The sequence below is a fragment of the Vicugna pacos genome, chromosome 15, assembly GCF_048564905.1.
Source record: "Vicugna pacos chromosome 15, VicPac4, whole genome shotgun sequence".
Taxonomy (NCBI): Eukaryota; Metazoa; Chordata; class Mammalia; order Artiodactyla; family Camelidae; genus Vicugna; species Vicugna pacos.
Window position 1 is genome coordinate 1,971,276 of NC_133001.1, and position 15,146 is coordinate 1,986,421.

The 15,146-nt window shown below is 42.1% G+C and overlaps 1 protein-coding gene across 14 annotated transcripts in view; it reads right to left on the reverse strand.

The window, feature by feature from the left end:
• Window positions 1-15,146, reverse strand: part of LOC102541550 (coiled-coil domain-containing protein 144A-like) — a 134,269-nt gene that overhangs the window by 41,818 nt on the left and 77,305 nt on the right. For 7 of the 14 annotated variants that reach the window (XM_072937405.1, XM_072937404.1, XM_072937408.1 and 4 more), the window contains 10 exons: window positions 13,411-13,445; window positions 12,544-12,723; window positions 10,175-10,289; window positions 9,840-10,013; window positions 6,562-6,668; window positions 5,121-5,258; window positions 3,576-3,661; window positions 1,361-1,513; window positions 726-777; window positions 277-346 (listed from right to left, as the gene is read on the reverse strand). In XM_072937405.1, coding sequence (XP_072793506.1) covers window positions 277-346; window positions 726-777; window positions 1,361-1,513; window positions 3,576-3,661; window positions 5,121-5,258; window positions 6,562-6,668; window positions 9,840-10,013; window positions 10,175-10,289; window positions 12,544-12,723; window positions 13,411-13,445 — 1,110 coding nt within the window. Of the gene's footprint in view, window positions 1-276; window positions 347-725; window positions 778-1,360; window positions 1,514-3,575; window positions 3,662-5,120; window positions 5,259-6,561; window positions 6,669-9,839; window positions 10,014-10,174; window positions 10,290-10,948; window positions 11,233-12,543; window positions 12,724-13,410; window positions 13,446-15,146 lie in introns of all 14 variants that reach the window. The other 7 variants (XM_072937414.1, XM_072937416.1, XM_072937415.1 and 4 more) reach the window with 5 other exon arrangements.

Genomic DNA, 15,146 nt, shown 5'->3' on the forward strand with positions numbered 1-15,146 from the left:
ACAGTACAATTTTCCTGTCACTATATACCTTCTAGTCCATTTTGCTTCAGCCTCATCTTCAGTATTTACCAAAGTAAAAAAAAAAAAAGAAGAAAAAAGAAAAAAGAAAAAGAAAAAAATCAACCTGTCATATTTTTATAAAATGGTTTACTCTGACCAACTTTCTAACACAAACATAAAACAATGATAGGCAGACCACCGCTAAATTTTAAGAGTAAATACTACACAAAACTAAATTCAGAGCAGAAAAATTAATTTCACAAGAGAACACTTTACCTTGGGAGCAAGATCTAAGTCATCATCTGATGGAGGCCTTGAATCATCAATATCATGTTTGGGTGAAACTCTTTGGAGCAAAAATACACATCAAAAATGAGTGAGTTCATTTCTTTAAACAAACAAGTCACAAAAGTCTATGCTGAGGAATAAGAAAGCAGATTTGGGAGCCATTCTGCTTGATGGTCAAGTCACAGGTCAACTACTTGCTAACCATGGATTCATGGCTCAACTAGTCAACCTCCTTAAGCTACAGTTGCCTAATTAACTAACAGTAAGCTGTAACAGCACAGCTACTCTGCAAAGCTGTTGTGGTGACTGTACGAGGTAACAAATGCCAAGTACATAACTCGGTGTCTAACCCAGAGTAGGACACTCAACAAGCCTTGTTTCTTTTCTCTGTGTTCCCTTAGTCAACATGTAATTTTTAAAAATCCATAAAATCCTACCTGATGACAGAGATATCTTCATTACTCGGTGAAACCTCAACCACTAAATCTGCTATTAAAGAAAAAAGTAAAATAGACTTCATATCAGCAATAGAGAAATACAGAATATTGAAAGTATAAGACCAATGTTCTGTTAACAAGCATTCCTTCGGGACCACACCTGGAGACTACACACTTGAGTGAATACTGAGTATACTCCTGGTAGGTAATTAACGCATAAAAACCACTTCCCCTCGTTTATATTTATCAAAAAAAGGATGTTTTGCTGTTTACAAGGAACAAAATCCCAACCAAACTTTACGAGACTCACAAAAGAATGATAATCATTAGTAGAATCAGTATCATAAACTGACAACGTCAAGCTCAAACAGCGTGGTGTTTCTGGAAGATACCCATGGGACTAACCCACCCAGCCATTTGGCTTTGTCAGCCTCGTGTTATCTGGGCATGGTCATCCCTATTCACTCACATACGGTCTAGGGCTGCCTTCACACTGCAATGGCAGACATGAGTAGATGTGACAGACACCACATGGCCTAAAATATTGACTCTCTGGCCCTTTATATAAAAAGCTTGTGCATCGCTGCTTTATGTCATAACTAGGAAACCCTAAGACTCAAATCGAATCTTCTTACTCTTCTGCTCAACATTCTTCAGTGAATCCACGCGGCTGCCATTGCTGGTTCCCAACTCGACAACCATTTCTTCTTCGTCGTCCTTGCCGGACAATTGCAACTTTTCTTGGATGTTTTCTGCCGCAGTATGCGAAGAAGGTAAACTCTCCTTAGCTGCAAAAAGAGAAATGATTATTCTGCGGTCATCACAGTAACTACATCTCCTTCCCCCATGGCTGGTTTAGGAATGAGCATGCGATGTAGCCCAGCCAATAAGATGCTAGGGGAAGTCTACCGGAAGCATCTCTGTTTTCTTCCTCGTTAACAGGAAACATGCAGAGAGAAGCAGCCCTCCTCACCTGCGGATACTGTCAGGTGAGAAGATGACGCTTGGAGCTGCTGCCAATCAGCAGACCGGGAAACGCGACATCAAACACCAGCAGCCTCACAGCTGAAGGAGGGACAGCGTCTGGGATCCTGACGACATCACCGAACCTTCTAACCAATCCTGACTCCTGTTGCTGTAGCCAGTTACTTCGGGCTCCTATTATTATTTGCAGCTAAAAGCATTCTGACAAATTTCCCAAGGTCTTCAGCAGATCTCCTCCTTTCTATAGTACTAGAAAGGCTTTCAGAAGCGTGCCTGAGCTAGGTAGTCACCTCATCCCCAACCATTCCTACAGCATCCTTCCTGCACCAACAAAATGAAACTCACAGATTCTGCAAAGTTCACTGGCACAACTTAGCCTCTGCACTGCTGTCCTTTCTGCCAAATGTAATCTTCAAAGATGTTCCACTCACCCAACACTGCCCTTCTGTCTCCTTCCTTGGCAAACTTCTACTCGCTCTGCATGGCTTACCTGCCATCCTATCCACTTTTAAAAAACTTCTTTCCTCACCATGGACTTAATTTGGCACATATTAAATACCAGTAAAAATATATATAAAGATAGTTACAAAGTCCTAGTGGGCTCTGGGACACAGCAAGCACAGAATAAACTAAAGCAAATCATAAAACTGGCGATGACAGTAACAAGCTCCTGGAGGCCAGGAACTGTGCTTTTGACCTGTTTGCATTCTGTAACGTCAGAGTGCTGCTTAGTACCTAAGCGACACTTGAGAGTCATCTGTTAAGTGGATGAATTAACAAATAAGAATGTTTTCTTTGAAAATCCTGTTTAAAAGATACAGACATTAACCAGGGACAACTCTTTTGTGTTATGAGCAGCTTGAAGACCAAAACTCTATTCAATCTTAGTATTTCCTACAACAGAAGTTCTTTGCTTGATCCAGGTCTACCAAGTTAAATGTGCCCTCATACAGTTCAGACCGAACAGCAAGCTAGGGGTCACATCTAGGCAACACAGTCTTCTTCTTTTTTTTTTTTAATGTGAAGCACCTCTGTGCTTTTATTACAATTTGTTGAGTCCTGAGTTGTCCTATTTGAGTATTTATTATGACAATCCTTTAACTAATGGCAATAGAAAATCTTGTTCCAACAAAATATGGTTTCATGACAAGTATCCCCAAAAAGGAAGAAAACATCTGACTCTCATGAAGGCAACATATTTCATTCTTTTTGCACTTCTGAGGAATGCAAGCAGAGAGAGACCTTGTTGGTGTAATGATGCGAAAAGTAACCAGTGCTTCTCAACAAGGCACTGCTTTCCTGACTTCTGCACTATTACCAGGTATCTTTAAAAAACAATCTCTTATTACTATGCTGCACACTGGCCCAGCTGTGCAGTTCTAATTGTTGGCCATTTGTTAACAGCACCAGGAAGGTATTGCTGAGCTCCCGGTTTTAAAGACAATCACTTTTTAGTGAGACTAATCACTATGCAATAACTAGCATTCATTTACCCAATGTAATCCATTTGCTGTAAAAATTAAAAGACCCAGTTCTGTAACAAGGCCAACTTATTATAATGTTAGAGGAAATGTACAACAAAGTTAAAACCCTGTTTTTCTTATTTACACAAAGATATAATATCGGATTTCAGGGGCCATGATTAAATAAATGAATTTCTTTTCAGACAATATTGTCTCAGATTTTAAATTACCTATAATTAACTTCTTAAGTAATTCTGAATATTAAACCATTAAGAAAAAATTAATGAAAAGAATAAAAACATACATGAAATTTACACACTGGCTTTTTTCACTGCTCTTTCATTATCAAAATTTCCTCAATCTTACTTCCTTATCTATGGTAGGCCCAACAAGAGTAACTTACTACCAGAACTCTGTCCTAGGTCGCTATTTTGAGGGGGAGTATTTGGTATCTTTTCGTCTCTGTAGTCGACAATCTGCTGGTAAAGGCTATGTATAAAAAAACGGGATAAATAGATATTACTACCTGAATACTAATATGAAAAACAATTACCAAGTATATTAAATTCTTAGATTATTTCAGACAATATCAGAGATAATATCAAAACTTCAACTGTCCCATATACTTCGAATTTGTACAGTCTACACTTTTAAGTTTAGGATGTATAATTAAAAAAGAAAAAAGGTGAAGTAGTCATGAACTGAGGGCAGTATAGCTCAGTAAGTTAACTAGAGCGAGCCTGACATATGGAAAGTAACTCGAACTCAGAAGTCCCAGATCTATATCAGCTATTTGTTCCTGGACAAGGTGCTTCTCTTCAGATCAAAGTCTTCCTTTATAAAACTGGGATCTTACTGTCTTGTTAGGCAGTTAGTTATTAATACTCATAAGAGTATTATATTACAAAGATTTAATGAGATAATGTATCCCTCAGATGCTCAGAGAAATAGTGGAAGAATGGAATAATCTGTTCTTGAACTTTAATGCTGGAACTATTTGAGAATCCCAAATAAAACCCAATGTGTGTTTTTTTCATAAGTGTAACATTTAAATGTGGTAGTCTTCAGAAAATGTTACAAATTATGGTGATTAGCTGTTGTTCTTCGTGGTTTATACTTCAGGGTACCTCAGCTACTATATAACTTGTAGCTAAACTCATTTATAAATATATGACCTCATACAAGCATACGTATGAGAACTAAACAAGCTGTCACGCTGAAGTTTACGTGTCCATCGCCACGAAGACCGCGGAAACTGGATCAGCACAGGCGTCCCGGGGGCAGAGGTCAATCATGACCCGACTGCAGGACCAGTTTCTTTTTCTTCTTTTAAAGTTTTATTAAAGGTCTTTAGAGAGCAACATCCAGACCCCAGACTCAGCTGCCAAGGAGATCCTGTTAAAACTAGTTTTAGTACCAATGCTGCAGCAACAGAATCAAGGGAAACAAGAGAATGATTAGCATGCCCTCGCCCTGCCCCAATGCCCTGAGGGAGAGGACTGTCACTGTGGCCTCAGGGAATCCCTTAGATTCTTGAAAAATTCAAGAGAAAGATTATAAAAGCCCCCAAAGGAAAACACAGGATTTTTCTGCTCTGCTGAGCATTTCAAGACCCAAATAACTAGTCAGAAAAATCAAATCTGTGACATTATTTGGACCCCATGCATATTTTCATTCCAGTAGGGTTACACTGGAATGAAAATGGAGACCAGTAGGACCCTAAGGATAAAGGTCTTACAAACCCTGAGATAAAGAACCCTGTGACCACTGCTCCATCTCACTAGTCTGGCCTTTTGCTGGTTTCCAGCTGGTGATGGGGAGTGTCTCACTGCCATCCCCATACTGCCTGCTCCCAACTAGGAACTCTCACCTGTCACGTAACAAGTAACAGTTAGGTCATTTTCAACCACAGTTTAGAGATAACTGACATTTTAACGTAAACACTTACTGATTAAAACCATTACGACAAGCATATCTTTCAGCAGACCATCCTTGAAAATCGAGAGAACTGGCATTAACATGCTTCTGAAGAAGGAGCTTGACCATGTCCGGCGAGTCATGAAACACAGCAAGCATCAGTGCTGATCTAAAATAAAAGAGACAGCTCCACCCTTAGGAACTTAGTTAGCATAACTCAAACAGTTAATTTGGTCTAGTTTACCAAGTTAATCTCCTGCCCACCCCTGGAGAACTGACCACTTACATGCTCGAGTGCTCATCTCTGCAAATGACCTCCAAGGCCACAACGGAGGGACAAAAAAGAAGCCTCCCGTCCTACCTGGGTAGCACACAGTAGAAGTTGCTAATTTAAAGTCCTCTGATGGACAAGAAAGGACGCTGAGGTCACTTATCAGAAGCAGGTAAAGATTTAAATAAAGGATTCCCCATTTCTTCCCTAGTCTGAAATATAATACTTTAAAATCAGCTAGAGGTCGGGTAAGGAGAAGCTGTTTGCACGCTGAAAACAGTAATATGAATAAAAATGGCAACAAAAATAGTACGGCTGCAGTGAATCACGCTGAGAAGCATGTGCCCGGCACTAACCTGAATAGTCTACGTATGGTCTTTCTTAGGCACAAACACCCTTGAAGGATGTACTACGACCCTCCTTTACGTGACAGGAAACATACTGGTTGGTAATAAGTCATGTCCCCAAGGTAACAAACCTGGCCAGCAGGAGAGCTAGGAATTCAACCTCGTCTGACTCTAAAGCCCAGCTCTTTCCTCTCTATCATCCACCAATCACTTGTCTTCTTTAAATGGAATGTTGATTCAATAATTAAAGCTATTTTTCTTCCTTCTACCATTATCAATTGAAAATAAAAACATCAAACTGTACTAGAAATGAAAGAGGATAAAAACTGATGAGCCCACAGTATCTGGTCATAGTTACTCACTTAGTGATACTCACTTAGTGGTAACCTAATAACATCAGTATCCTTCAAAGAAAGTAATTTAAAGCAGAATCATCCAAAAGGCAAAACAAACTCCTTTGTTTAATATGCATCTTTTAAGAAAAAAAATACACAAGTAGAGGTTAAAGAAATTATAGAATGAAGAAATTCAGTACTGTCTCATAAGGTAAATTAAAATCAGAGTCCATACTAATAAAACTAAAATGAAATCCCTGAACTACTGTAAGATCATATGACCAAAAAAAATCAGGCTGCAAATGACAGCAGTCACTATTATAAAGGAAGATGAATCCTGCTGCATACCGTTCTTTGTGACACCAGGCAGAATAATTGCTTTTCTACCTAACTGATGATGTGTTGATTCTAAGTTAATCCTCTTCTTATTAAGTTAATCTTTCTGACTGGCTGTTACTACTCTAGAACAACATTAAGATTAAACAAAAAAAGAGAGGGAGAGAGAACAAACTATTGTACCTTTGAAGCATGTCGACTGCGTGTACATTTGCCCCGTTATCTATCAAAAATTTGACCATCTCTTCTTTGTTCTCCCTGACGGCGACTAAAAATGGTGTGAAGTTATACTGTAAAATAGTAAAAAGAGTTGATAATGTACAAAATTACATATACACTTCAAAACTGAATTTAAACACTTAAGTCTCTGAACTTAAAACATATACTATAAATAGTAAATAAAAAGTAGCCCCTTCCTCCTTGCCCTTCTGTGCTCCTTCTCTTGAAAAGGTTCCTCCTTGACCTCTTCTAAAGTTTCCCTGTGAAGTCATTCTCTGAAACTCACTTCAGACATTTGCTGGTTCCAAGAACCTTTGTTTCTATCGCAGTGTGTATCAGGCATTATCTAGTTACCTTACTGCTCAACTACTACTCCTGACACTCTAAACACTGCTCCGGAGAGAACCATTTAGCTACTGAATCAACTATATTTTTAAGGAGCCACGCTAAGGAGAAAGATACCATACTGTCTGCAACATGCATAACCTATCCAGTTACAACTATGACTAATCTCATAAAGCTTGCAGACATTCCAATGGGACTATGACTATTTGCATGTAAAGAAAGTTTTTCTTAAACAACTTATGAATTCTAATTTGAAAAATTCCATCCCACTCTTAAGGGATTATTATAAAATATGAAGTAGACTATAAATTAATATAGACTGTCTTTAAAATATTGAAATATTTATCAAAGTATACAACAGGAATTGTAAATTCAAATGCTTACAGAGGCAACATAGGTGGCCCGAGTAAGTGAAGGTCCCAGGTGAGGACAGCAAACCAGAGAACACACGCCCCACCGAGAAGGGGCCACTTCTGCAGGGCAGACCGCACAGGAGCCTGGGCTCAAGGGGGACCAGATTTGATTCTTTAGGAGAAGTTCTGAAGTGCAGCTTTCTGCACAAGTCTCCTAAATTTTAAATGTTGATTCAATGTGTGGAGACAAACTAAACATACCCAGGGCCATGTTTAGTCTATAGCCCACTTGTGTTTTTATGTTTGCTGTGTTTCCAAACAGTTGGGTATAAATCAAGTATTTGTATGTAAAACCTTGCCTTTCTGTAGAATCATATGTCTTACACACAAAAACACTGGGCCCCAACATGTAATAAAAATTGTGATTAAGACTCATAATACCCACTTCAAGAATTTTTCCAATGCCTGCTAAAACTACAATCTACCTGTATCTAATTCTCCCTGATTGTTAATCAAATGGATAATCAGTTCATAAGACAGCCGAAACTAAGTTATTAAAACAATTCCAATTCATTACTAATGTCATGGGTCTTGATGTTTAAAACTGCCACCTTGCATGGTATACATATATATAATGGAATACGACTCAGCCATAAAAAAGAATGAAATAATGCCATGTGCAGCAACATGGAAGGACCTAGAGAGTCTCATACTGAGTGAGGTAAGTCAGAAAGCGAAAGACAAATCCCATAGGATACCACTTAATATGTGGACTCTAAAATATGATACAAATGAACTTATTTACAAAGCAGAAACAGACTCACAGACATAGAAAACAAACTGATGGTTACCAAAGGGGTAAGGGGGAGGGAGAAGAATAAATTAGCAGTTTTGGACTAGCAGATAGAAACTACTATATATAAAATAGATGAACAACAAGGTCCTACTGTATGTACTACAGGGAACTATACTCAGTATCATGTAATAAACCGTAACGGAAAAGAATATGAATATATATGCGTATATACATATAACTGAATAAGAATATACATAATTGAATAAGAATATATATATAACTGAGAAAGAATATATATATAACTGAATAAGACTATATATAACTGAATAAGAATATATATATAACTGAACAATATATATAACAATGAATTTTATATATAACTGAAAAAGAATATGTAACTGAAGAATACATGTAACTGAATAAGAATATATATATAACTGAGTAAGAATATATATAGCTGAATAAGAACATACATACATATAACTAAATAAGAATATATATATATATATAATAGAATCACTTTGCTGTACACCAGAAACTATCACAACACTGTAAGCCAACTAGACTTTAATTTTAAAAAGCTGTTATCTTGATTATGCTAGGGCTCAGTGAATCTAGCAGATATATTTCAAGAGTCCGTCACACAGCTTTAACCAAAAGAAGGCTCATGATTTCCTATTATTGCAATCAGAAAAACCCTGTTGACCTAATGACCTGGATGGGCACAAAAGGTGCAAAACCTTTAAAGGGTCCGACTCTACTTATTGAATCACTCACCACAACCAAGTTTATAGGATTGTCTGAATGTCACTGAATGATCAGTGGTTAGAAGGGAAAATGAGCTATTCTTCAAGGCAATAGATATTGCCAGTAATATTGCCAGGAAGGGACAGATAAAAGAGTCAGGCTAACACGGCTGGAAAGGAGAGCACTGAAAGAAGCAGCATCTATCAAACCCCCGCTCTTTCAGAGACGTCTTATTTTTGAGATCTGTGAATTTATATGTATTACACATACCCATTCAATAGTCCTTAACCAAGGGTTGTAACAGAATCTCAGGGAAGTATTTCTAAATACCTGTATCCAGACCTGAGTACATTTATTCAATCAAGATCTTCAGGGGAGAGCCAGGAGGAAAAGCAGGACGACCAGCTTTGCCATCACTTGCTCCTCACCTACAGCCACAGCCCCACAGGGGAGCTACACCAGGCTGAGCATGGAAGACCCCAAGGTGTACATGGAGAGCCACGTGGCCACCAGCACAAGTGAATGCCCCTGCTGGCTGTCAAACGTGACCTGACCTCACTTGCCCAGATTCTAGAACCTGGGATCCTGGGGTGCTCAGGGCCTGCGGTTTGCTGCCTTCCCTGCCCAGGTGCAGTCACCCAGCTCCCCCTACTGGGTACTGGGTTCCTTCCTCCTCCCACCCATCCCCAGGCAGGCACCCAGCCTTTGCCATCACTTTACTCCCCGCAAGCCTTCATCTTCTGTAGGCTCTGAGCCTACCACCCACTCCCAGGCACTTCCTAATGGGAAGTTGTTCCTTCTGGGGTACAAGTGCGGCTGGGAGACAGACCTCTGCCCTTTCTGTGGGCACTACCTGTAGCCCCTGGCCTTGGCTTTGGAGTTGTTTCCATGGTAACAGGGCCTTATGTATTCAGTATACATACTACTATAAATAAAACACCTGTAGCTAGAAAAGACCCTGTATTTCAAATATCTTGTAAATAAAGTCAGTTGAGCTATACCTGGTTTATCGCCTCGATATTTGCATTATAGCGGAGCAGCTCTGCTGCAATTGATGTGTTTTCAGCCAAGACGGCATAATGCAGAGCAGTGTTTTGAAAGTTGTCCTCAAGATTTGGGTCAGCACCCTGTTTCAGCAGGATAGTGACACACTCTTCTTTCCGGCATTGTACAGCCTGTTGGTATCATGCCAAAAAACAGACTGTAAGTGCTAGGCATTCCAGGTTAACATTCCTCAGTTTCAGCAGTTCATTATATTTAAAACAGATAAATTCATTTTTATTTTAAGTAATTAAATCAAATCCATCTCACGTGGACACGGTTGGCTGCTACACACCTTGATGAGAGCTGTCCTGCTTTCCTCGTCACGAGCATCCAGGTCACACTTCCACTGGGTAAGGAGAGCCACCACTGATGACTGGCCGCTGGCGCAGGCCAAGTGTAGGGCAGTCCTGCGAACATGAGAGGACTTTTTAGGAAATTAGAGCATACTAGTTCAAAGATAGTTACTCGTGTAATTGTAAACATTCAACAGCATGCTATTTCTACCCCTTTAAGACTAACATTTAGTCTTCTTATCTCAATTCTTTCTATGGGGAAAGAACAATATTTATTAGCTCTTATTACTCACCACATTAATGGAAGAAATACCTGTTTGAATAGAAAGGGCATGCCACTGAGATTCAGCTCAACTTTGGTCTGACTTCTACTTTAACACTGTCCCTTATTAGCTCTCACTTAGCCTGTCTGTGCCTCAATTTCCTCATCAACAAACTGGGCATGAAGTAGTAGTTATCTTACAGGATACCGCTGTGATGCTTAAATGAAAAGCTATGCAAAGTGTCTGGCAGTTTAACAGCTCAATAATTGTTGGATAATATTATAATTGTTACTGTTACTATTTTACAAAGACAACATTTCAATTAAGTAAAATGATAGTATATCTACTTTGCTGCTGCAAGGTTGAGAGAGTACACTGTACTTCAATGATTCTAACATGCTCATTTTCTCACTCTTCAACATCTCTGACATGGGAAGGCAATTTAAAATCCATGTCTTACAACCATAGTTGGCAGCTCCTCCCAGGCCTGCCCCACCCCGCCGCTGTTACCTGTTCCTCCTGTCTCTGCTGTCTACATTTTTCTTATGTGACAGCAACTCCTGCACTGTACGCGTGTCACCTAAATATGCGGCTTTGTGGAACTCCTTTAGCTCACTCCTATGGACGTGATACCCAGGCACGGGCTTCTCATGATTCCCACGCTCTCTCTGATGGATGCTGAAGTCCACCCAGCTCGCGAACTTAGCAAGTCTCTTCTTCATCTGGCTTATCGCCTTCCGACACCGCTCACTTCCCTCCTGGCCTCTTGCCACCTCCCGATCTCAGCGCTGGTGCTGCAGAAGAACCACAGAGGTCTCGCTGCCACACCTTGGCTGTGAAGCTCAGCGGCTTGGAATGTTTGGTCCGGAACACTCGTAGCCTAGCAACAGCACTGACCCTCAACTGTCCCTCAACTGTCCCTCCAGAGCCAGTGTCCCTGTGAGTGCGCACAGAGGCCCGGAAGCCCAGTGTGTCTAGTGCGCACATGGGAGCCTAAGGCATTTCAAATCTCTGCAATTGCTTGTGGGCCATTTTGGATTCCTTTCAAATGGTGGTGCTAGGTGGCTAAGCAGTTCCGGACATTTCCAGAAGTGAGGCTTGCCCCTGAGAAAGCCATGTTTGTATGCAACTGCGGTTAGAGTGGGGTGGAACCACAGGATGCTGAAGGCCTAGTCCCCCAGAGAGCTCCCCACCAAAAATCTCTACATCTCCTTATCCCTCAGTGTGTTCCTTTCCCCATCCCTCTGGGCCCCAGCCAGTCTCCAGGGAATTTAGCAGATGCAAACAGCAGAAAGCTGTTTTCATGGTTTCAGAGATTGTGGCAATATGTATCATTAAGTACAAACTTGAGAAACCAACACTCGCTCTCCAGATGAAACGAAAATGTGTTTCCGCATGTCTGCTGACCCTGCTCCATGGCTCAGCCTTATGTTTACACGCTTTCTTCACTTTATTTTTTTTGCTTTTATTTCCACCAATTAAATCTTGAAGCAATCTGAGATTTATGTGGGAGCATGGTATAACATTTGAGAACTTTTTAACCACGTGACTATGAAAACACCACGTCAGTTACTCAGCAAGACCACGCTGCTGGCTGACCACTTGCAGGAGTGGGAGAAGGCAGGGCAGGCCTCTTCTTCCTGCCTAACTCCATCCTTCCTCAGCTGGCTAATTATGGCTTCTGGCCCTGCCAGGATCAAAACTACAGGGGGCAGTAGAGTTCCTAAGTGGCTGACACTCCTGGGAGCTGGTCTTGAGTGGACTGGACCTGGCAAATGTTTTGAAGCTAACTTCTCTCAGGGGCATTTCTGTGCCCCACCTGCCCTCACCTGCAACTCCCCTGACCTAAGGGAACGTGGTGTTACTAATTTCTCCTGTTAATCTATCTTTTCTATTAGCATATACTGTTATTTCCCTCATCTTAAAAATCAAAGAGATGAGTTCACATTCCAACTGGGCCTCATTTCTCTGCTCTCCTGTACAAGCGTCTCCTGACCCTGCAAAGGAGCTGTTCCCATTCGCTTCTTCTGATTCCTCTCATTTTCCATCCAAGCAAGTGTGTCCACTCACTGCAACTGCTCACGACAGGGTCCCCCACCACCTACCAGGTGCTGACTCCACGGGGAGCTCTCAGCCCTCTCCTCGCACGGCCCGGCAGCCACACTTCCCACCGCTGCTCTCCCCGACTTCCTGAAGCCCTTTCTTCACGGGGCTTCCCGGGTCTCAGGCTGCTCTGGTTTCCTCCCACGGCCCTGGCCAATCTTCTCAGTCCCAGCCCCTGAGTGCTGGCACAAAGCATCCCTGAGGCTCAGTCTTCTGGCCTCTACTACTGTCTGCTGCCGCCCCCAACAGCCTTAGGGCTTTACGTATTACCTACAAGTTGGTAACTTCCAAACTGCTATTTCCAATCCAGACCTCCCTCCTGTATTCCAGACTCAAATACCCATTGCCTCTCAACATCATCTCTTGGAAGTTTAATAGGACTTCTCCTAGACCGGCCCTCTCCTGGGCCGGCCCTCCCGTGGGCCTGCCCTTTCCTCATCGTACCCTCTCCTGGACATGCCCTCTCTTGGTCCAGCCCTCTCCTAGGCCTGCCATGACCTGGGTCTGACCTTACCTGGACATGCTCTCACTTGGGCCTGCCCTCACCTGGTCCTGCCCTCTCCTGGGCCTGCTCTCTCCTGGTCCTTCCCACTATCTCCTGGGCTTCCCCTCACCTGGGCCTGCCCTGTCCTTTGCCTACCCTCATCTGGTCCTGCCCTCATCTGGTCCTGCCATCTCCTGGTCCTGCTCTCACCTGGTCCTGCCCTCACCTAAGCCTGCCTTCATCTGAGCCTGCCCTCTCCTGGGCCTGCCCGCACCTGGAACTGCCCACACCTGGCCTGCACTCTCTTGGGGCTGCCCTCTGCTGGGCCTGCCCTCTCCTGGTCCTTCCCTCACCTGGGCCAGCCCTCTCCTGGGCCTGCACTCACCTGGCCTGCCTTCTCCTGGTCTTGCCCTCTCTCTCCTGGGGAAATAAGCCAGAAAAAGAAAGAAAAATACCATATGAGATCACTCATATGTGGAGTCTAAAAAAAACAGAATATAAATACAAAACAGTAACAGACTCATAGACATAGAATACAAAATTGTGGTTGCCAAGGGGGTGGGGGGAGGGAAAGGACAGACTGGGAGTTCGAAATTTGTAGATACTGACAGGCATATGTAGAACAGATAAATGAGATTATACTGTATAACACAGAGAAATACATACAAGGTCTTATGGTAGCTCACAAGGAAAAAGAATGTGACAATGAATATATGTATGTTCATGTGTAAGTGAAAAATTGTGCTTTACACTGGTAATTAACACAACATTGCAAACTGACTGTAAATCGAGAAAAAAATGTTAAAAAAAAATGCTCCATTCAGAGCTATGGTTACATGCTGATTTTTTAGGGACAGAGACTAGGTTAGAACCTAAATGTACAGACTGGGAGAGAAAGGGATTTCAACTATTCTGACCAATTCCTGCTGAATGAAACAGAGAGGCCAAGCCCTCCCATTTCAAAAGTGCCCAGTTGGTGAGAAGACCCACTGCAGGGCAGGAGACGGGAAGGAACCTCCTTAACAAAGGTCCCAGATGAGAAAACGGCCCAGTGATACTCACTCAGCCCACATGGCCTTCAGCCTGAATGTGAACGTGGGGAACCCAGGCAGAAGTAGGCGTCAGCCCTCCCCTCACCTGCGCGAGGTGGAGGCAGCTTTCAGCACCCTCCTCACCACCCACCTGTCCAGCCTTCCTGAGTCACAAGGGAACTGGGTGGAAAGGATTTCAGCCTCATGCATTTGGCCCTGGGCGGGGCTGGGACTCCCCTTCCATCTGAGTGGAGGGCAATGATGTCCCCGGAATAGGGTGTGTCTGGAATCAGCTGCTCCAAGTGTCCCATGTGGGTGTTTCCTGGCACCACAATCTAGAGGGGAGTACGTGACAAATTCTGTCTGACGACAACCTAAATGCTTACCGAGTCTTTTATTAGTCAGCATTATTATGTTTATAGTAAAGGGCTGAGCCCAGACAGAGCACTACCTCGTAAGATCTGCCCAGGCCACAGCACTGGATGAAATTTACTCTCATAAATTCCCTCTCCATTAAATGTGAGCTCAGACTTGACCCTTAGCTACTTCAACAACCTCCCATTTAGGTTCCTGGGGAAGGTTCTCACATACAACATCCAGGGCTTATGATAGTGACCCCAAAGCATCCCAAATGTTAGAGACACGTACACCTAAGATACACTTCTTGGGGAGAGATCTATTAAAACAGCTACTCCAGGCAGTGGATAAGAGCAGTGTTGTCTGAACATGTCCTGCCACACATAGGATGCAAGTCAACATTTGGACAGGCTCAAGTTTTATCTTTGCTCATGATTCCTGCTTCTTTTTGTAAAGTCTTGTAAGTTTACTTGCCCTCCGATGTTCTGATACTCTTCCTACTCAAATTAGTAATTTCTGCTCTCTGTATTATTAATCTACTTAGAAAATGGAATAGTACTAAGATAGATTGGCAATCTGTTAAGAGCCAATGAAGGCAAACTTTCAGGTAGGTTCCTAACAAAGATGTGTCTTACAATGAAAGCCCATATTGACAGGGTCTATGAATGATTTGCGTTTACTACTGGGGTTTTTTTAACTCATATATAGCTAATTTGCATTTTCCCCAAATTCA